We start from the raw sequence: 23,743 nt of genomic DNA on the forward strand, positions 1-23,743 counted from the left end.
GATAAAAGCAGCGGTACGGCCCTTTAGGCTGCCGGTCGGAGGAGGACGGAGTACTTCTTCTTCTTCTCCTCCCAGCAGCAGCTGTGGCGTCGTTTGAACCCGCCGCCTTCTGCTCTCCAACAGTTCAGTTACGTACAGACCACAGTGGCACCGAGGGCCTCGGGGGGGGCGGGGGGGCTGCAGCACACACCAGTCCAAACCCTCTCAGCGGCGGCCGCTCATATAAATCACAACGGAGGAGGCGGCGGCGGGGAGGAGGCGAGCGAGTGGAGCCGGGCTCTTCCATTGGTCCATTTATCAGGGGAAGTGGCACATTAATAAACACATCTCCCCAGAGGTCAGAGGAAGTAACAGAGATGAATACGGCTGCTGGTCCTGAGCCGCCGCCGCCATCGCCATCGCCATCGCCATCGCCATCGCCATCGCCATCGCCGCTAACTAAAAAACACACCTGATCCGCCACACCCCCCCTCCTCCCTCCCTAACGCCACCATCACCGTCAACCGCAGCTCAACTTTAGCTGCTTAAATGTCCAAATTAGCGTCCCCTGACAGCAGCCTCCTGAACGGTAATGTCTCTGGTAATAAAGCTGGCGAGCTGAGACGTCCCAGGAGAAGCAGCGCTGATGTTCTTCCTCTTCTGTGGATTTGTTTTATCATCATTCAAATTCCATATGTCCCAGGACAGAGACGCCACCGCCGCCCGCCGAAAGTCTCTCAACAGATGACATATGTTAGAGATTTGTACCGGAGGATATACTTAGAAACAACCTTTTAGTCCCCCGTCATTAAGGACGCCAGTGAAAGCAAACAAAGCAGAATGAGTCGGTGGGGACGATCAGACGGCGAGGAAGAACTGTGACAGGAAGTTTGATCCACGCCAGATGTGCTTCGGCTCCCGAACACGTTCTTTATAACGGTTGTCATAATGTCCAGGGTGGCAGAGTTTACAGACACTCACTGGCTGTATACAGCATGTTTAGATCTTAAAGGTATACCATTGGACCGTTACCATTGGACCGTTACCGTTGGACCGTTACCGTTGGACCGTTACCGTTGGACCGTTACCATTGGACCGTTACCATTGGACCGTTACCGTTGGACCGTTACCGTTGGACCGTTACCATTGGACCGTTACCATTGGACCGTTACCGTTGGACCGTTACCGTTGGACTGTTACCATTAGACCGTTACCGTTGGACCGTTACCATTGGACCATTAGCATTGGACCGTTACCGTTGGACTGTTACCGTTGGACCGTTACCGTTGGGCCGTTACCGTTGGGCCGTTACCATTGGACCGTTGATCAACAGAGTAACTGATTAGAAAGAACTCCAGTAAACAAACAGGAAGTCGTCTCTGCTTGAATCTCATTTCATCGCTCTGATCGATCCGATCGCTCCGGTCGCTCTGCATACGTTTCCCTCGCCGTTGAGATCAATTCTCTGTAAATCGCCCTCATTTACCATCCGACTGGCTGATGTTAATCTGAACTCATTACTGAGGGGAGATTGATTAGTTATGTCTGAATGTTAATGGGGTCGCCACATGTGGGCAGATGTCAGAGCCGCACTGGTTTCCATACAGACAAGAAGGAGAGATATTTTACTGATATTTTATAGATTTTTTTCCGTATTTTAGATCATTTACAGATATTTTCTGTACTTTTAGATATTCTACAGATTTTTTTTCTGTATTTTTAGATATTTTATAGAATTTTTTTTCTGTATTTTTTTATATTTATAGATATTTTTCCATATTTTTGGATATTTTAGAGATATTTTTTTTATTTTTAAATATTTTGCAAATATTTTTTTCTGTATTTTTAAATATTTAACAGATATTTCTTTCTATAGTTTTAGATATTTAAAAGTTCATCTTTAAAAATACAAATAATTTAAGATTAAATGAAAGAAGAAATATGAGATTGCAGAAATCAGTCGTCACTCTATGTGTTTTTTGTTATTAAGCATGTGGTTAAATGTTTTTAAGAGTAATTAATAATATTTGTAGAGACACAAAAGTAACTTACAGTAAATTATTGCAGAAAGACATTTAACTAAATATGATTTTGCATAAAGTGCCATATTATTTTTCAGAGTTCTTTCTGTGAAGCAGCGCGGGATCATGGGAGTTGTTGATGTTTCTAAAGAAAGTTCGTTTTGGTGGATTTTGTGCCGCGTGGGGACTCCGTGATCTCTCCTCCGTCAGGCTCAGTCTCCGTCACCGTGAACAGATTGTTTTGTGGATCAGCTGTGAGTCGACGTGGAGCTCGTTGATACGGTTGTTCTGCGTCCGTCGGGGGTTCAGGGTGTCGCGGGGAGGCTGCGGCGGCATCCATCACGCCTCCTCCATCCTGAAATAACGGCGGCGTGTGACACGAGGAGGCGACTGTTTGGATCTCAGGAGTCGTTCTTTTAGATGGAGAGTGTTTAGAGAGTCAGAGGGGAGGAAGAGGAGCAGCATTCATCACCTCTGTCACATTAACACCAGCTCTCTGTGGACACCTTTAAAATCATACAGGAGCTTTAAAACAAATAAACTTTGATGTTTTTATGGCTTAAAAAGAGCTCATGAATATGTAGTTTAATATTTACAAACTCTGATCATTACCTGAAACAGATGGAGGAATAATTAGGGCGTTTGTGAGGGACTATTTTCAGCGGCGGATGAATCCACATGTGGTGCTGGATTTGTGGCAGCAGATATTAGATATTTTACAGATATTTCTTTCCATATTTTTAGATATTTTTTTCCTTATTTTAGATATTTTATAGATTTGTTTCCGTATTTTAGATATTTGACAGAATTTTTTCCATATTTTAGATATTTTACAGAATTTTTCTGTATTTTCAGATTTTTTACAGAATTTTTCTGTATTTTCAGATTTTTTACAGCTCATGTTTTCCATATTTGACAGATATTTTTCAGGGTTAGAGTTCGAGGGACTATTTTCAGCGGCGGATGAATCCACATGTTCTGTATTTGAGGCAGCAGGAGCAAAGCTCTCTGGGTAATGGAGTTCTCACCTTTGCATCGTCCACAGTGTCGCGGTTCTCCGGCCCCAGACTGACGCCGCGGCTCGGCAGGAAGAGGGCGCTGTCCATCTCGCCGCTGTCGGACGCCAGCATCGACCTCCAGACGATGATCCGCACGTCGCCCAACTCGCTGGTCGCCTACATCAACAACTCGCGCTCCAGCTCGGCCGCCAGCAGCTCCTACGGTCACCTGTCGGTGGGCGGGCTCAGGTGAGTCACCTGGAGAGACACACCTTGTTTCTGACCTTTAATATTTGTTTCCTCCTTCCTTTCCTTACTTCGTTCATTTGTTTTTCCTTTTCTACCTCCTTGGTTTCCTTCCTACATCCTCATTTCCTTCCCTTCCCTGTCCTTTCCTTCTCTACCTCCTTGTATTTCTCCTTACGTCCTTATTTCCCTCCCTTTCGTTTCCTTCCTTACTGCCTTGTTTTCCTCCCTACATCCTCATTTCCTTCCCTAGCCTCTCCCTTTCCTCCATACCTCCTACACCCTTGTTTCTTTCTCTCCTTTCCTTCTCTGCCTCCTTGTATTTCCTCCGTTGCTTCCTCCTCAAATAATCCCAGTTAATCCCAATCTGAAGGTCACATTAGCGTCCCGGTGTTTGTCTCCTCGCTCCCTGCAGCCCGTCCTTTCCTCTCCTTTCCTTCTCCACCTCCTTGTTTTCCTTCCTACATCCTTATTTCCTTCCCTTGCCCTTCTTTCCCTTCTCTACCTCCTTATTTCCTTCCTACATCCTTATTTCCTTCCCTCTGGTCTGATGTGAATCTGAAGGTCACGTTAGCGTCCCGGTGTTTGTGTCCTCGCTCCCTGCAGCCCGTCCTTCCCTCTACCTCATGTCCTTGCCCTCTCCTTTCCTTCTCTACCTCCTTGTTTCCCTTCCTACATCCTTATTTCCTTCCCTCCGGTCCGATGTGAATCTGAAGGTCACCTTTTGAAGGTCACCTTGGCGTTTTGTGTCCTCGCTCCCCGCAGCCCGTCCTTCCCGTTCCATCACCCCATCAACCCCGTGGCGTACCAGCAGCTGCTCTCCCATCAGCGAGGGCTCGGCGCCTTCGGCCACACGCCGCCGCTCATCCAGGCTCCGCCTTCCTTCTGCGGCCGCCAGCCGGGCCTCGGCCTCTCCTCGCTGCCCGCCGCCGCCCACAACAGCGACCTGGCGAAGGTAAAAACACACGTCATGATGTTTACTGTTCTCTAAAGGAAGTCCTCTGATTGTGTTTGATGCGGAGCGGTTCTGATTCATCTCCTCTCCTCAGAACCACGGCGGCGACTCGGCAGTCAGCAGCTCGGTCGACCCCATGATCACCAAGAGGTCAAAGGTCAAGATCGAAGTAGACGGACTGAGGCCGTTGTCTCCTTGTTCACCGGTATGAAAGACGATAATAAATGTCTTTATTGTCCTGTATGTAGTGAGGACAGACTTCAGATCCTCGTCGACTAAATGTTGATTTGAATTCTTTTGTTTCCGAAATGAAAAGACGGTCGTACGTTACAGTAATAACAACGGTCTCTGGCTGATGAAGACATTGAGACATTTGAGGACACTTTTGGCATGTGAGGACATTTTATAAAGTGAGGACATTGTTGGACGGTCAAAACATTTTGGGCAGTGTTTGGAACGTCAGGATGATTTGTAAAGTTTGGACATTATTTGGAAAGAGAGGACATCTTTTGTAAATTGTGGACATTTCTAGAAAGACATTTGAAAGCAGTTGGAAAGTGAAAACATTGTCTAAGGAAAGGACAGTTTTGATATGTGAGGACATGTCTGTAAAGTTGTGATCATGCCCTGCGGTTACTGCTGATCCACGGCGTGACTTGTGGCCCCCAGGGGCCCCACGCAGCCTCTCGTGACCCGCTTGTAAAACAGAAAAAGTCCCCCTGATAAGAGCTTAGCATCCATTCGTTGGCTGTCCCCTCTCCGTCCCCCCCGTCCACTGTAAACTGTGCCACGGCACTTCATTTTCATGAGTTATCGGCCGGGCTTTATTGTCATCTGAGGAGCTTTTTCTCTCCTCTTGACAAATCTGCGGCTCCTCTCCGGCAGCGAGCGGCGAGCAGCAAGCAGCGAGCAGCGAGCAGCGAGCAGCGAGGTGTTGATGCATGAGGACGGAGGAGCGCGGCGGCGTCTGGGGGCCGCCACAATTAATGAAGACAGCGTGCACGGGGCAGAGACAAACATGCTGCCGTCAGCACGTTGGGTGTGTAGCTGTGTGCACAGTAGGTGTGTAGGTGTGTGTAGGTGTGTGTGTAGGTGTGTGTAGGTGTGTGTGTAGGTCTGTGTGTAGGTGTGTGTAGGTGTGTGTTGGTGTGTGTAGGTGTGTGTAGGTGTGTGTAGGTGTGTGTAGGTGTGTGTGTAGGTGTGTGTAGGTGTGTGTAGGTGTGTGTGTAGGTGTGTGTGTAGGTCTGTGTGTAGGTGTGTGTAGGTGTGTGTTGGTGTGTGTAGGTGTGTGTAGGTGTGTGTAGGTGTGTGTTGGTGTGTGTAGGTGTGTGTTGGTGTGTGTAGGTGTGTGTAGGTGTGTGTTGGTGTGTGTAGGTGTGTGTAGGTGTGTGTAGGTGTGTGTTGGTGTGCGTGTAGGTGTGCAGGAAGCCGGGGACGAGCTGTGTGTCAGTTCATGTCTCACATGTGTGCTCTCATACAACTGTCTCTGTGAGGACAACTTTAGACGTTTTTAAAGTGAGGACATTTCTGTCAAAGTGAAAAGGACTTTATGGACAGTGAGGACATGCTAATAAGGGACATTTAAGGAAAGTTTGAACATTTTGGAAAGTAAGGACACTTTTGGGACGCTGAGGACATCTCGGAAAATTAGGACATTTTTGAAAACGTAGGACTTTTTTATAAAGTTAGGACATTCTTAGAAAGTGAGGACTTTTTTAGAAAATTAGGACTGACTGACAGTGAAACGTGTCCCGACCCCTGCAGACCGACTCTGAAACGTGTCCCGACCCCTGCAGACCGACTCTGAAACGTGTCCCGACCCCTGCAGACCGACTCTGAAACGTGTCCCGACCCTGCAGACCGACTCTGAAACGTGTCTCGACCCTGCAGACCGACTCTGAAACGTGTCTCGACCCTGCAGACCGACTCTGAAACGTGTCCCGACCCCTGCAGACCGACTCTGAAACGTGTCCCGACCCCTGCAGACCGACTCTGAAACGTGTCTCGACCCTGCAGACCGACTCTGAAACGTGTCTCGACCCTGCAGACCGACTCTGAAACGTGTCTCGACCCTGCAGACCGACTCTGAAACGTGTCCCGACGCTGCAGACCGACTCTGAAACGTGTCCCGACCCCTGCAGACCGACTCTGAAACGTATCCCGACCCCTGCAGACCGATTCTGAAACGTGTCCCGACCCTGCAGACCGACTCTGAAACGTGTCCCGACCCTGCAGACCGACTCTGAAACGTGTCCCGACGCTGCAGACCGACTCTGAAACGTGTCCCGACCCCTGCAGACCGACTCTGAAACGTGTCCCGACCCTGCAGACCGACTCTGAAACGTGTCCCGACGCTGCAGACCGACTCTGAAACGTGTCCCGACGCTGCAGACCGACTCTGAAACGTGTCCCGACCCCTGCAGACCGACTCTGAAACGTGTCCCGACCCTGCAGACCGACTCTGAAACGTGTCCCGACCCTGCAGACCGACTCTGAAACGTGTCCCGACCCTGCAGACCGACTCTGAAACGTGTCCCGACCCTGCAGACCGACTCTGAAACGTGTCCCGACCCTGCTGACCGACTCTGAAACGTGTCCCGACCCTGCTGACTGAAACACAGCGATGACGTGGTGGGTTTCTCTGTGTTTGGTTCTGGTTGTGTGATTACAAGGAGAGAAGCAGGAGCTGTAAACACGAGTCACATGTGTGTTCTTAGTGGTTCCAGGTTGTCAAAACAAATGTTCGGCGACCTCTTTAACTGCAGTGAAGCGGGACGGATGATGAATCTGTAATTTCATATCAGCTCAAACAGACTGTATGAATCTAACTCCTATAACGACAGTAAACGGTTCCAGATGTTCTCGGTAAACACTGACGCCGTTTGATCCGTCCACAGAACCATCATCGCGGCGGCTCGTTGGACCTGAAGGACGACGTGGACCGTGACGACTGTAAGCAGGAGCCCGAGGCCGTCTACGAGACCAACTGTCACTGGGAGGCCTGCAGCAAAGAGTACGACACGCAAGAGCAGCTGGTCCATGTAAGGCTCTGGTCGTGTTTGACCTTCATCATCATCATCATCAGTTCAGATCCTCCTCCTCCTCCTCCAGCATCAAAATATACTTAAAAGTATCAAAAGTACTCATTATGCAGAATAATCTATATTATATTATTGAATTATATTTATTAATTCATTAACTTAAACTGATAATACATCACAATGTATAATGTAATTTCTATTAATAATCTGAATACGCAAAGTAACTAGTAACTGAAGCTGTCAAATCAAATAGTGGAGTAAAAATATAAAATGTAAATATTAGGGTTGTGAATTGATTAAAATAGTTAATCGTGATTAATCACACATTTTTTTTATCTGTTCAAAATGTACCTTAAAGGAAGTATTTAATAAGGGGGCAAATATGCAGCTTTATGTAAATATATGTATATATTTATTATTGGAAATCAATTTAATAAATTAAATGTAGCCATTAATTAATTGATCAAATGTGACATTAATTGATATTTCTATTTTAAAGTGCTTCTTTATTTATTTATCTTTTTTTTCATTCCATTATTTATTTACTCCTTGGTATAATTTTCCAATGTATTTATTTTGTATTATTTTATTAATTTTGAGATTTATTTTTGCATTTATTTATTTATTTTTATTTATTTTTTATTATTTCTGCACGACTAAAAAATAATATAAATTAAAAATAAATAAATAAAATATGTTGATTATGCAATTAACTGTTTTAATCGATTGACAGCTCTAATAATAATAATAATAATATAATAATATAAGACAAGTCGCTTCAATAGCATCAAGACAAATTGACTTAACTCTGCAGATTGTTTTAAGAAAATAAAACTTTAAATGTGAGTATTTGAATTTCAGCTAATTAGTGTGAGAGCCGTCTGCAGCCTCCCTCTGAGAGTTACACTGATAAGATGGATTTCTATAGTAAAAAGCCGGCCGAGAACAACATGAGAGCCTCTTAGTGGACAACTCCCTCACTTCCTATCTGTGTGTCTGTGTGTGTGTGTGTGTGTGTGTGTGTGTGTGTGTGTGTGTGTGTGTGCGTGTGTGTGTGTGTGTGTGTGTGTGTGTGTGCGTGCGTCCCACAGCACATCAATAACGACCACATCCACGGCGAGAAGAAGGAGTTTGTGTGCCGCTGGGACGAGTGTTCGCGGGAGCAGAAGCCCTTCAAAGCTCAGTACATGCTGGTGGTTCACATGCGCCGGCACACGGGGGAGAAACCACACAAGTGCACGGTGGGTAACGGATGGCCTCGCCCCCCCGGGAGGGCGCCGGGCTCGCACGCTCTAAACACCCAACATGTTTATCTGCACACATACGTGTAGTTTTACTCACAGAAACACCCCCCCTCCCCCGCCCCCCGGGGACGGCAGGACGGAAGATGTCTTTCGTCTTCTACTCATTGCACTTAGGGATGCACCGATACTACTGTTATTCAGACCGAGTACAAGTACTTACATTTGGGTACAACAAAATAAGAAGTAATGCTGATTATTGTCAATATCGATCCATCTGCAGATTATGTTTCTGGGTTAATTGATTGATTGAAATTGTTAAAAATGTTGATCGACAGGAGACAAACCCAGAGTGTATTTAATAGAAACCTAGAGTGTATTTAATAGAAACCCAGAGTGTATTTAATAGAAACCCAGAGTGTATTTAATAGAAACCTAGAGTGTATTTAATAGAAACCTAGAGTGTATTTAATAGAAACCTAGAGTGTATTTAATAGAAACCCAGAGTGTATTTAATAGAAACCTAGAGTGTATTTAATAGAAACCCAGAGTGTATTTAATAGAAAGACAGAGTGTATTTAATAGAAACCTAGAGTGTATTTAATAGAAACCTAGAGTGTATTTAATAGAAACCTAGAGTGTATTTAATAGAAACCCAGAGTGTATTTAATAGAAACCTAGAGTGTATTTAATAGAAACCCAGAGTGTATTTAATAGAAACCTAGAGTGTATTTAATAGAAACCTAGAGTGTATTTAATAGAAACCCAGAGTGTATTTAATAGAAACCCAGAGTGTATTTAATAGAAACCTAGAGTGTATTTAATAGAAACCCAGAGTGTATTTAATAGAAACCCAGAGTGTATTTAATAGAAAGACAGAGTGTATTTAATAGAAACCCAGAGTGTATTTAATAGAAACCCAGAGTGTATTTAATAGAAACCCAGAGTGTATTTAATAGAAACCCAGAGTGTATTTAATAGAAACCTAGAGTGTATTTAATAGAAACCTAGAGTGTATTTAATAGAAACCTAGAGTGTATTTAATAGAAACCTAGAGTGTATTTAATAGAAACCCAGAGTGTATTTAATAGAAACCCAGAGTGTATTTAATAGAAACCTAGAGTGTATTTAATAGAAACCTAGAGTGTATTTAATAGAAACCCAGAGTGTATTTAATAGAAACCTAGAGTGTATTTAATAGAAACCCAGAGTGTATTTAATAGAAACCTAGAGTGTATTTAATAGAAACCTAGAGTGTATTTAATAGAAACCCAGAGTGTATTTAATAGAAACCCAGAGTGTATTTAATAGAAACCCAGAGTGTATTTAATAGAAACCTAGAGTGTATTTAATAGAAACCCAGAGTGTATTTAATAGAAACCTAGAGTGTATTTAATAGAAAGACAGAGTGTATTTAATAGAAACCTAGAGTGTATTTAATAGAAACCCAGAGTGTATTTAATAGAAAGACAGAGTGTATTTAATAGAAACCCAGAGTGTATTTAATAGAAACCCAGAGTGTATTTAATAGAAACCCAGAGTGTATTTAATAGAAAGACAGAGTGTATTTAATAGAAACCCAGAGTGTATTTAATAGAAACCCAGAGTGTATTTAATAGAAAGACAGAGTGTATTTAATAGAAACCCAGAGTGTATTTAATAGAAAGACAGAGTGTATTTAATAGAAACCCAGAGTGTATTTAATAGAAAGACAGAGTGTATTTAATAGAAACCCAGAGTGTATTTAATAGAAACCCAGAGTGTATTTAATAGAAACCCAGAGTGTATTTAATAGAAACCCAGAGTGTATTTAATAGAAACCCAGAGTGTATTTAATAGAAACCCAGAGTGTATTTAATAGAAAGACAGAGTGTATTTAATAGAAACCTAGAGTGTATTTAATAGAAACCCAGAGTGTATTTAATAGAAAGACAGAGTGTATTTAATAGAAACCCAGAGTGTATTTAATAGAAAGACAGAGTGTATTTAATAGAAACCCAGAGTGTATTTAATAGAAAGACAGAGTGTATTTAATAGAAACCTAGAGTGTATTTAATAGAAACCCAGAGTGTATTTAATAGAAAGACAGAGTGTATTTAATAGAAACCCAGAGTGTATTTAATAGAAAGACAGAGTGTATTTAATAGAAACCCAGAGTGTATTTAATAGAAAGACAGAGTGTATTTAATAGAAACCTAGAGTGTATTTAATAGAAACCCAGAGTGTATTTAATAGAAAGACAGAGTGTATTTAATAGAAACCCAGAGTGTATTTAATAGAAACCCAGAGTGTATTTAATAGAAACCTAGAGTGTATTTAATAGAAACCCAGAGTGTATTTAATAGAAACCTAGAGTGTATTTAATAGAAACCTAGAGTGTATTTAATAGAAACCCAGAGTGTATTTAATAGAAACCCAGAGTGTATTTAATAGAAAGACAGAGTGTATTTAATAGAAAGACAGAGTGTATTTAATAGAAAGACAGAGTGTATTTAATAGAAACCTAGAGTGTATTTAATAGAAACCCAGAGTGTATTTAATAGAAAGACAGAGTGTATTTAATAGAAAGACAGAGTGTATTTAATAGAAACCCAGAGTGTATTTAATAGAAAGACAGAGTGTATTTAATAGAAAGACAGAGTGTATTTAATAGAAACCCAGAGTGTATTTAATAGAAACCCAGAGTGTATTTAATAGAAACCCAGAGTGTATTTAATAGAAAGACAGAGTGTATTTAATAGAAACCCAGAGTGTATTTAATAGAAACCCAGAGTGTATTTAATAGAAAGACAGAGTGTATTTAATAGAAAGACAGAGTGTATTTAATAGAAACCCAGAGTGTATTTAATAGAAAGACAGAGTGTATTTAATAGAAACCCAGAGTGTATTTAATAGAAAGACAGAGTGTATTTAATAGAAACCTAGAGTGTATTTAATAGAAACCCAGAGTGTATTTAATAGAAAGACAGAGTGTATTTAATAGAAACCCAGAGTGTATTTAATAGAAACCCAGAGTGTATTTAATAGAAACCTAGAGTGTATTTAATAGAAACCCAGAGTGTATTTAATAGAAACCTAGAGTGTATTTAATAGAAACCTAGAGTGTATTTAATAGAAAGACAGAGTGTATTTAATAGAAACCCAGAGTGTATTTAATAGAAACCTAGAGTGTATTTAATAGAAACCTAGAGTGTATTTAATAGAAACCCAGAGTGTATTTAATAGAAACCTAGAGTGTATTTAATAGAAACCCAGAGTGTATTTAATAGAAAGACAGAGTGTATTTAATAGAAACCCAGAGTGTATTTAATAGAAAGACAGAGTGTATTTAATAGAAACCCAGAGTGTATTTAATAGAGCATAATGTAAAGTAAATGTGCTGTTTTGTCCGTCACTTTAAGGTGCGTTCTCTACATGATTTAAAAATATAATAGTAATAAAAACAAGCTTTTTGGTGGTAAAAATGATAACTGAATGCGTTTCTTTGGTGTCCGTCTGCAGTTCGAGGGCTGCTCTAAGGCCTACTCCCGTCTGGAGAACCTCAAAACACACCTGCGCTCGCACACCGGAGAGAAACCGTACGTCTGCGAGCACGAAGGATGCAACAAAGCCTTCTCCAACGCCTCGGACCGGGCCAAACACCAGAACCGGACGCACTCCAACGAGGTGCGTTTTCACCACCAACACTGTCCTCCCCTCACGCAGAGAGACGAACCGCTGCAGACAGGAAGTGACCGGAGTTCACATCCTGTCTGTGGCCTTAATATCTGTATTAAGACGCTGCCTCCGTACAGGTGTGGATGTTTGTGGTCTGTCTGCACACGTTTGTGAGTAAGTAATGAGGTGTAGACAGAATGAGCGCCACGGCCCACAATGCATTAGGGCGAATCATGCACACCCTCCCCCTCCTCCGACCACCTGCAGACGGCGCAGCTCGCTGCTTATCCATCACCGTCACTGCACCAACACACACATACACAGAAACCTGGACGCCAACGTTTACTGTGTGCAGACCAAAGAATAATAAAGAGACGACCGGCGATTAGAAATGAGGACAAAAACTGGTCATCTCCATCTTACTTTTTGACCGTCTCCATGTTGGTTTTTGGTTTTTAAATTGACACAGGAAACTCTCTGTTTGTTATTTAAGAAGCATCAACGTGAATCAATATCTGTGCATGTCTTTGTGTCTGTAGAAACCCTACGTATGTAAGATCCCCGGCTGTACCAAGCGCTACACCGACCCCAGCTCTCTCAGGAAGCACGTGAAGACGGTCCACGGCCCGGAGGCCCACGTCACCAAGAAGCAGCGCAACGACATGCCGCCGAGGCCGCCGGCGCCCAGGGAGAACGGCGAGAACGAGGCGGGTCACAGAGACCGAATCCAGAGGGAGGACAAGATGTCCGACAACAGCTCCCCCAGAGGCGTGGAGGACTACCTGCACGTCAAATCCATCAAGACGGAAACCTCTGTGGTGAGATGGCGTTACCTTTCTCCGTACTAACTTCACTATTCTGCCTTTTATTGTGACAACAGCACGCCGTTCTTCTGCTCGCTGCTTGATTGTCTTCATTTCTCTCCCTGTTCTGACTTTCCTTGTGGACAGACCTTGCTAAGGTGAGCTCACCTATAGCTTATTATCATATCTCTCACCATCTTTCGCCATTTGACTCCATCAAAGTAAACAGTTCCATTCCCAAACGACATAATGACCAGTAAAACATAAGGAAGGACTTGGTGCTACTTGGATCTGGCAGCTCCTGATACACGAGTAGACGAATACTGTCCAGAAAAAAGATGGATAGATTTACTTTCTTGTGTTCATCATAAGATAATGACCATAAGAAAATAAAGCTGACAGAAAATTAACACTGAAGCTCTCCATGGGAAACTACAGTAGCTATTTTTGTATTTTCTTACGCCATTAAATGTACCAAAAATAATATAAAAAATAAAAGTTTGCATTAATTAAAAGATCTAAAATATTTATATTTTAATTTGCTTCTTTATATATTTACCTTTGTATTATTTCCCCTATTTATTTACGGTCCTATTTCATTTTCCCTATTATGTATTTTTCATTCATTTTAAATATATAATTATTTATTTATTTAAATGTATTTACAATTTAATTTTAAATATATTCATTCGTTTTTAAATAAATGCATTTATTTTATTCAATTTTAATATTATTTTTGGTACATTTAATAGCAAATTTATTTTATTTATTTTTAATTTTTGCAGCTTCCGTCCTCATTTCATCATCAGCTGCAATTCTTTTTACAGATTAATTTAAAAAACAATACGTAATCATGTTCATCTTATTATGACTGTATTTATTTGTTGGCCTTTATTTACTTTTGTATTAATTCCTCTATTTATTTACTTTCCTATTTAGTTTTGCCTTTAATAAAAATAAATAAATAAAAGGCAAAAATAAATAGTAAAGTAAATAAATAGAGGAATTAACAAAAGATTAATTCCTCTATTTATTTACTTTCCTATTTATTTTGCCTTTTATTTATTTATTTTATTAATTTTTAAATATTTTTTTTTATTTAAAAAGTATTTATTATATTATTTAAATGTATTAATACATTTCTTTCTATATTTTTTTCCCTTTGCTGAAACAATTTTAATATTATTTTCTTGGTATATTTAATAGCAAATTCTATTTATTTTTAATTTTACCAGCTTTTATCCTCCGTATGTGTGAATGCAGCTTATTCATCATCAGCTGCAGCAGGATTGTTAAATTTGTTTTTGTACAGATTACTTTTTAAAGGGTACTTAATCATGTTTTTTTTTAATCATATTATCATTATAATTGTATTTATTTGCTGGTCTTTATTTATTTAATTTCCTATTTAATTTCCACTTTTATTTATTTATTTGTTTGTTTTTCATTAATTGAAAAAAATATTTATTAATTTAAAATATATTCAAAATTAAAATGTAAAAGTATTCATTCATGTTTAAATGTACGTATTTATTTATTTCTGTAAAAGAATACGTACTCATGTCTTCATCATCTTATCCTTATAATAGTATTTATTTGTTGGCCTTTCTTTAATAACTTCATCATGGGTTTATCTTTACATGAAGTCGTTAACCTATAATACACTCACACTGCATGTCATCTATGACACACGGGCAGTTTAAACCTCCAGTAGAGACCTATCAAACACCTGTCAGAGAGCCTGAACGGGATAAAAGACACTCCTCAATTAATATTCAAACACGGGGAATTGGTTTCGGCGCTCTGTGAAAACAGAGCCGACCATCACGCCGTGATCAAGACCGCTTTTTAGCTGTGAATATATTAGAGACGGAGAGGAAGCCGAGGCTTCAGGGAGATACATGTAACCGTTATTGTCCTAAGTTAGCGGTCAGCAACCTGCGTCTCTTCAGCTCCTCTCCAGTGGCTCCCTGGGGATTTTATTTATCATTGTTGTAGGTCTATGGTGCGACGGAGTATTAGGACCACATTGAGGAAAAAAAAATAAATCTGAGATTTAGAGAATAAAGATGTTTTGCGGCTCCGGACAGATTATTATTTATTTTATAAAATGTCTCTTTTGATAGTAAAGGTTGCTGAGCCCTGCTCTAAGGTAAGAGCTAAGGGGGATTATTCATAATGTTTACACTATTGTGAGTAAATATTAATAAAATGTCAAAATATGAGCCTGATATCTTTGAGAATATTAGTGTAATCTGACCTTTTATCTTCGTTTATGCGTAAAGTAGGTGGTTTTTACTGTAAATCTAACTGTCAACGTGGTGCCAAAGCTTCACCTAAATGCTCCTCCGTTTTTGGAAAGAAAGAAACGTGATCACATGTCGTGATGATTGGCCTAGCTCTCTGGCTCTCTGGCTCTCTGGCTCAAGCAGCCTTTCATCCTGCACATTTCTAATTCACAGACAGACTAAGATAGTCTGTAATCTGCGGTGCACCCCCCACCTCTTCACCCCATCCCCCCAAAAAACACTCATTATTTACAATTAAGCTGTTCTTCATGTTCACCACTGCTCCACTTCTGCTCTGTTAGGACAAACTGTTTTTAGGGCGATCTGCTTCTCTCATGCTCTTTTTATCTTTCCCCCACTCCCTTTCTTGTGTTTTCCATCCATCCTTCTCTTTTCTAGATGTATCAGTCCAGCCCTGGCGGTCAGTCATCATGTAGCAGCGAGCCATCACCACTTGGCAGTGCCACCAACAATGACAGTGGAGTAGAAATGGCGGCGCACAGCGGGGGAAGCCTGGGGGACCTCAGCACCCTGGACGACCTGCCCTTCGTGGAGTCCTTGGGCTGTGAGGGTTCCACCGGCGGGGTCGCGGTGGTGGGTCTCCACCTCCGAAAGCAGTTCGGCACCAGCCAGTGCCTGGAGCATCTGAAGAAGGAGAAGCTGAAGACAGTGAGGGACTCGTGTCGGTGGGCCAGCAACCCAACACCCCAGGTCCTCGGCACCAAGCTCCCACCCATACCAGCAAGCGGTGAGTGGGAAAAGCTGAACAAGCTGGTTTGGTCTCCACCAACTCCTGAGAAAAACTTTTTAGCTGCTAGATGTTCCCCTTTGTCCACCAGCTAGTTGCTAAATTTGTCTGTCTACTGTCTTCATTCACAGGGTCCCTCCTGGAGAGTCCAAGTATGGGTGGTGGTCCGGTGTCCTTCCCTGGTTCCGGCTTTGGTGATCTGTGCTCTGGTAAAACGACTCTGCTGGAAAACCTTTCAGAGCGCCGTGACAGCACCTCCAGCACCCTGAGCTCAGTTTACACCCTCAGCCGCCGCTCCTCAGGCATCTCCCCTTGCTACTCTAGTCGGCGCTCAAGCCTCGAGGCCTCGCAGTTCGGTGCCAACCGCCCCAGCAACCTTAGCTCTGCCGACTCCTATGACCCCATCTCCGCAGACATGTCCCGGCGCTCCAGTCAGGCCAGCCAGTGTGGGGGATGCAGCGGAGGAGCAGGAGGGTGCGGAGGAAGGGGTTTACCCAGCCCTCTCAGCCTGACCCCAGCCCAGCACTACCGCCTCAAGGCGAAATACGCCGCTGCCACTGGAGGTGCACCGCCTACGCCTCTTCCATACATGGACCGAATTTGTCTGAAGACCCAAACAGCACTGTACGGGTACCCCCAGGAATCCTCCACCACCAACAAAGGCCTGCCTTCCAGGCAGTACAGCAGCTATACCACGCGGAGCCTGATGCCCCATGAGGTCCCGTCCAGCATCTCCCGCCGAGCCAGCGACCCTGTGAGACGCGTGGCCATAGATTATTCTAGCCAGCCACAAATGCAGCGCTACAACAGCATGGGCACGCTGAGTGGAGGGGTGACCATGCAGCCCCATCCGCCTCTTGCAGCAGATAGCCTACATTTATCCCAGCAAGGCTGCATGCGACCGGATGGTAGTCCCCACCGCTACCCTTACAGCCTGCGACCGCCCAGCCTTTCGGAGAACGTCACCATGGGGATGATAACAGATGACATCCCTGAAGAAGACCTACCTGACGTCAGCACTGACAACAACAGAGTGTCAACAAATCAAGATTTCAAAGGAAACCCCAGTCTCCAGGAGCAGTTGTACTATCAGAGAAGGATGGCCAGTATGGGTCCAGTGCAGCATCGACAGATGTGTCCATCTTCACCGAGGGACAGTAAATCCAACTTACTTGCCCAGTGGAACAAAGTCTCTTTGGGACCCATGGATGCCAGCCAGCACTACTCCAAACTACAGGTCCGGGGGAACCTGGCTGTCCTCCAGCAAAACCAGAACTTTGGATCTTTGCACAACAATCTCAGCTCCAACCAGCAGATGATTCAGAACCTTGTTAACACAACGCAGCAGAGATGCAAACAGCTGAATACTGAACCAGGAGCAAACTGCTTCCAGCAGCTGAGATTCCAGCAGTCATCAAATCTCAATGAAGCACTTAGCTCTCAGTACAGGTTCAACAAAGGCATCAGTCCTTATGATAAGAACGGTAACACCACTTATCCACCGTGTAATAACACTACAGCACTCAACGGGAGCATGCTAAGCTTCACATGCAAACAGGAACCAGTTGACATGGAGACTGCGGACATGCACTTCGCTGATGCTGGATTTCAGCCTGTGCAAGTTAAAATTGAGGATTGTGATGGATTAATGATTTCAGAGCAGCAGAACTGTAACGTGACCTCCCAGAATCCCTTGCAAACTGGGAGCCATCTCCAGCCAATGCCACCAACAGAACCTAAATCTCTAAACCTGCACCTTTCAGGGCCAAAAGTGATGCAGCAAACAAGGCACCCAAGTAACGTTACCCCGGATGTTGCTTCCAAATTACCCAGTGGAGTTTTAACACTTCATTGCAGCGACAACTCTGATGACAATGCCTTGTACTACACAGGGCAGATTCAAGTATTTGAGCCCAATGGGAACTTGGACCATTATGTTTCTCCTGTGGTGACTGTACCTCCTCCCAGTCCAGGCAACAACCAGGCCTCCGGGACTGTAGACTGTAACGCAGCACTGGAGCAGGGGCAGATAGACTTTGATAGCATGCTGGACGATGGGGATCACTCCAGCCTCATGTCGGGAACCCTGAGTCCAGGTCTGCTCCAGAGCTTGTCCCAGAGTTCCTCTCGCCTGACAACGCCCAGGAACTCGGTGACGTTGCCCTCGGTGCCGGTGGGGACGGGGAACATGGCCGTTGGGGACATGAGCTCGTTGATGACTGCTCTGGCAGAAGAGAGCAAGTTCCTTGATTCAATGTCGTAGCGAACTATTTTCTCCGGCAGAACTTTTCAGTGCACAATAGACTTAAAATTGATGTGACTGTGTGCCAAAACAACCCGTTCTCACTCCAAACTCGTCAAATACCGCCGCTTGGTTGGTGTCCCTCGGCATCGGAGACAGATGCAAGGGGTACACAGGTTTAGGCAATCTGACTAGCGACTGCCTAAGGAATCACGTGACTAGCCACTGCCTAACGACGCACATGACTACTGACTGCCTAAGAACTCACCTTACTAGTGATTAAGAACTCACCTTACTAGTGACTGCCTAAGAACTCACGTGACTACCGACTGCCTAAGAACTCATGCGATTGGCAACTGCCTAAGAACTCACGTGACTACCGACTGCCTAAGAACTCACCTTACTAGTGACTGCTTAAGAACTCATGTGACTAGCGACTGCCTAAGAACTCACGTGACTAGCGACTGCCTAAGAACTCACGTGACTAGCGACTGCCTAAGAACTCACGTGACTACCGACTGCCTAAGAACTCATGCGATTGGCAACTGCCTAAGAACTCACGTGACTACCGACTGCCTAAGAACTCACCTTACTAGTGACTGCTTAAGAACTCATGTGACTAGCGACTGCCTAAGAACTCACGTGACTAGCGACTGCCTAAGAACTCACGTGACTAGCGACTGCCTAAGAACTCACGTGACTAGCAACTGCCTAAGGACTCACATGACTACCGACTGCCTAAAAACTCACCTTACTAGCGACTGCTTAAGAACTCATGTGACTAGCAACTGCCTAAGAACTCACGTGACTAGCGACTGCCTAAGAACTCACGTGACTAGCGACTGCCTAAGAACTCACGTGACTAGCAACTGCCTAAGGACTCACGTGACTACCGACTGCCTAAGAACTCACCTTACTAGTGACTGCTTAAGAACTCACGTGACTAGCGACTGCCTAAGAACTCACGTGACTAGCGACTGCCTAAGAACTCACGTGACTAGCGACTGCCTAAGAACTCACGTGACTAGCGACTGCCTAAGAACTCACGTGACTAGCGACTGCCTAAGAACTCACGTGACTAGCGACTGCCTAAGAACTCACGTGACTAGCAACTGCCTAAGGACTCATATGACTACCGACTGCCTAAAAACTCACCTTACTAGTGACTGCTTAAGAACTCGTGTGACTAGCGACTGCCTAAGGACTCACGTGACTAGTGACTACCTAAGAACTCACGTGACTAGCGACTACCTAAGAACTCATGTGACTACCGACTGCCTAAGAACTCACGTGACTGGCGACTGCCTAAGGACTCATGTAACTACCGACTGCCTAAGGACTCACGTGACTACGACTGCCTAAGAAGTAAAGTGACTAGCGACTGCCTAAGAAGTAAAGTGACTAGCGACTGCCTAAGGACTCACGTGACTAAAACAAGTCAACGTTACTTTTAGTTTCACACGGGCCACTAACAGCGGTCTCTTGGTTGAAAGTCCTGTTTGTTTGACCCGTCCACCGGCCCCTCCTGTCCGCCCTTATCGGACTCTCACGCTATTAATCCTACGTCAGTTGCTCTGCGTTGGGAATGAGAACGGGTTGGCTGCAGTGTGTGACGCTTGTTTCCTTGTACAGTCTCTTCATTATTTAAAATGGCAGTTTTCTATCTTTTTGAAAAGCCATATTTCTGGGGTATTTTTTTGTTTTGCCTTAGGTAGTAAATATGACGTAAACAACAGTTCAGTTGTACAAGGCAGCGGTAAGATCAGTTTACTAAGTGCCTGGCTCAGCCAAAACATATGCATCCCGTGCATATGATTACATTTAAAATGTGTAAATGCATATCTGCATATTTGGAATGTACCATCACACAACAACTTGTTTTACACTGTCAATTACTTGATCTGAACTTTGGTCATTTCTGCTCGAGGAGAGTTTATTTCCTCCATCATCATTTCAACTTTACAGTCCTCAGTGAGCCATTATTTGATTGCTGCGTTGCTGCTGAGATTAACGGTGACGTCTCAGTGTCGGCCATCAGAGACTTGATCTGTGACTGGATTATATGAACCCATGCATAAATCGGAGGAGAGGATCGACCTTTGTTTTCTTTTGTACATTGTTGTACCAGTTCGTTGTGCTGGTTGAATGTAAATATAATTTGTACATTTTTAAGAAATACAATATTGACATTGATTTTTTTAAACAAACATGGTTCGTGTTGTCCTTCATGAAGATGCTTCTGAGGTGTTTTCCAAGTGAACGATAAAATATGTTGTTTGGTTAGCTTTAGACAACTAAACTACTTGGTTAGGGTTCAGGAAAGGTCACAGTTTGGGTTACAACTCAACTACGTCGTCATCATTGTGGTTAAAAGAAGAACTCGGTTAAGCTTCGGGAACGATCCTGGTTCAATAAAGACGGCACTGGTAGGATATGAGAAACAAAACGGTCGTCTGTTGTGTCAAAATCACAGTTTATATTCAGCAAAACCTCCTTCCAAGGTTGTAAAGCACTATAACAAAGCTACATCATGCTACTTCCTCCTAGAACAAGTCAAGACTGACATGTCCCGAGTTACGACTGACAAGTCCCGAGTCAAGACTGCAGCACTATAACAAGGCTACATAATGCTAATTCCTCCCACAGTGGGACCAAGTAATTGTTTTCATGTCTTTGCAATCAAGTCCCAAGTCAAGTCCCAAGTCAAGTCAAGAGTCAAGACTGTCAAGTCTCAAGTCAAGTCCCAAGTCAAGACCGACAGTCCCGAGTCAAGTCTCAATTTAAGACTGACAAGTACTAGGGTCAAGACTGCAAATCTCAAGTCAAGTCCCAAGTCAATACTGACAGTCCCGATTCAAGTCCCAAGTCAGGACTGACAAAGTCTCAAGTCAGTATTGAAATCCCAAGTCCCAAGTCAAGATTGACAAGTCCCAGGTCACGACTGACAAGTCCCATGTCAGGAGTGACAAGTCCGAAGTCAAGACTGACAAGTTCCAAGTAAATATTGACAAGTCCCAAATTTTGTCAAGTCCCAAATAAAGACCAACAAGTCCTGAGCCAAGTCCCAAGTCAAAACTGACAAGTCCTGAGTCAAGTCCCTAGTCAAGACTAACAAGTCCCTAGTCAAGACTGACAAGTCCCAATATAAGTCTCATGTTAGAACTGACAAGTCCCAAGTCAAGGCTGACAAGTCCCAAGTCAGTATTGACAAGTCCCAAATTTTGTCAAGTTCTAAATCAAGAATGACAAGTCCTGAGCCAAGTCCCAAGTCAAAACTGACAAGTCCCGAGTCAAGTCCCAAGTCAAGACTGACAAGTCCCAAGTCAAGTCTCAAGTCAAGACTGACAAGTCCCAAGTCAAGACTGACAAGTCCCAAGTCAGTATTGACAAGTCCCAAATTTAGTCAAGTCCCAAATCAAGACTGACAAGTCCTGAGTCAAGTCCCAAGTCAAGACTGACAAGTGCCAAGTCAGTATTGACAAGTCCCAAATTTAGTCAAGTCCCAAGTCAAAACTGACAAGTCCCGAGTCAAGTTCCAAGTCAAGACTGACAAGTCCCAAGTCAAGAATGAAAAGTCCCAAAAAAGTCCCAAGTCAAGACTGATAAGTCCAAATCTAAGTCCCAAGTCAGTATCGACAAGGCCCATATTTTGTCGAGTCCCAAATCAAGACTGACAACCAAGACAGACAAGTCCCAAGTCAAGTCCCAAGTCAGTATTGACAAGTCCCAGACTGTGTCCCTATGGTCCCTCTTGAACAAACGAGTCCTGTATTGAGTCCTGTATTGAGTCCTGTATTCAGTCCTGTATTCAGTATTCAGTCCTGTATTCAGTATCCAGTCCTGTATTCAGTATTCAGTCCTGTATTCAGTCCTGTATTGAGTCCAGTATTCGGTCCAGTATTGAGTCCAGTATTCAGTCCAGTATTCGGGACCTTTATGTCAGCAGAACATCGGGCTGTGGAAACGAGCCCAGAACATGAACCTGCAGTTGTAAACTTATCCGCGGTCTCCGCCGTCATCGCTCAGTAAACATTATTCTTCATCAGTCCGTCCCTTGATTGCCTCCCGTAGAACGAGGAAGGAGGAGTGTTGATCGCTTCAATAATTCAACAACACAACTTTAGTCTTTGAAGCCACGTTCCTGCTCCCGCTGCCGACAACGCACTTTCCTTCAATCCTTTCTTGTTGAGGCGCCACACATTCTTAAAGACGACCTCTTTGAAATAACTTCCTCTGACCTCGTCCTACCTCGCCGGCGAGAGCGGGCTTGACATAATGTAAATCCTCACTCGAGGGCTGATGAAAAAGGACGCTAACAGGAGGGGAAAAGGCGAGACTGCGCCGCCGCTGCTGCCGCTGTTAGCCTGTGTGTACTTCAATATTAGCTCTGACAGAGCGGCCCAGAGGACGCAGCTGCTGAAACCACATAAAACAAAGCAGCCGAGAGGAGCGAGAGGTTCCGGGGACGCGGCGCTGGGAGGAACAAATGATTTTAGTCTGTCAGGGAATTCAGCCGAGGATACGTTTGATCTGGAGTTTGTGATTGCTTTTGCCACTGGAATTCCTTATTCTGTCAGAGATGTGAAGTGGGAGAGAAAATAGCCGCGGGCTGTGAAACCCAACCGGGCCCCGAACAAGAGGTGGAGACACGACTGGCAAAGATCAGGCATTAGCAGCACCTTCACTTATTGATGGAGATAACGCAGCGAGAAGGATGAGAGGACGGTTTTACACACAATGCATTTTAGATATTACAGTATCCCATACCGATACTGCCCCAAATACCATCGTTTATTAACCCAGAAACCAAAGACACGAAACTCGCGTGTTTTTTTGACAACAGATGCCATTTTGGAGTGAAAACTCTTATTATATTTATAATATTTTATTGTTCAACATTTCAGCAGAATATGACAATAGAATAGAAATAATTTAGTTTTACTTTTTACGGCACTTTTTTGGCGGACGCTTTACTGGCGTCCGGTAGTCGCTTTCAGTCCAAAATGGCGGTAATATTTAAAGGTTTTTAAAATATTTAATTTAGAATATATTTTTAAACGATTTTACATCCTTAATTTTTTTATTTATTTATTTTTAAAGGTTTTTAAGTTATTTAATTTAGTATATATTTTTAAAAGATTTGATGTCCTTAATTCTTTAATTTATTTATTCATTTTTAAATTCTTTAAGTTAATATAGATTTTTAAAAGATTTTATTTATTTTAAAGCTTTATTTATTTAAATATTTTAAAAGATTTTATGTCCTAAATTATTACCCTACACGGCACAATTTTGTGGATTACATACGAATTGATTTGGTATTACAGTGCATTACTATTCGTAGGCGTAGCTACGAACGGTGAATGAGAACAGCCTGAAACAAAGTCAAGTGTTCAAGGTGTCAACAACACAATTAGTGCAAAGAAGAGTCCTATTATTAAGTGTTAAAGCAGCTGGAAAGTGCCGACTGGCCTCAGGTCCTCCTCACATGTCAGAGCTTTCTCCCCGTTAACCTTCAGTAATG

At 43.1% G+C, this 23,743-nt stretch overlaps 1 protein-coding gene across 1 annotated transcript in view; it reads left to right on the forward strand.

The window, feature by feature from the left end:
* LOC141762810 (zinc finger protein GLI2-like) overlaps window positions 1–20,402 on the forward strand; it is a 60,851-nt gene extending 40,449 nt beyond the window's left edge. The window contains exons 5-13 of the mRNA XM_074626887.1: window positions 3,046–3,222; window positions 3,961–4,199; window positions 4,294–4,404; window positions 7,097–7,240; window positions 8,332–8,481; window positions 11,983–12,147; window positions 12,678–12,956; window positions 15,629–15,977; window positions 16,109–20,402. Coding sequence (XP_074482988.1) covers window positions 3,046–3,222; window positions 3,961–4,199; window positions 4,294–4,404; window positions 7,097–7,240; window positions 8,332–8,481; window positions 11,983–12,147; window positions 12,678–12,956; window positions 15,629–15,977; window positions 16,109–18,240 — 3,746 coding nt within the window. The 3' untranslated portion in view covers window positions 18,241–20,402. The remainder of the gene's footprint in view (window positions 1–3,045; window positions 3,223–3,960; window positions 4,200–4,293; window positions 4,405–7,096; window positions 7,241–8,331; window positions 8,482–11,982; window positions 12,148–12,677; window positions 12,957–15,628; window positions 15,978–16,108) is intronic.
* The last annotated feature ends 3,341 nt before the right edge of the window (window positions 20,403–23,743 follow it).

The sequence above is a fragment of the Sebastes fasciatus genome, chromosome 24 (assembly GCF_043250625.1).
Source record: "Sebastes fasciatus isolate fSebFas1 chromosome 24, fSebFas1.pri, whole genome shotgun sequence".
NCBI lineage: Eukaryota > Metazoa > Chordata > Actinopteri > Perciformes > Sebastidae > Sebastes > Sebastes fasciatus.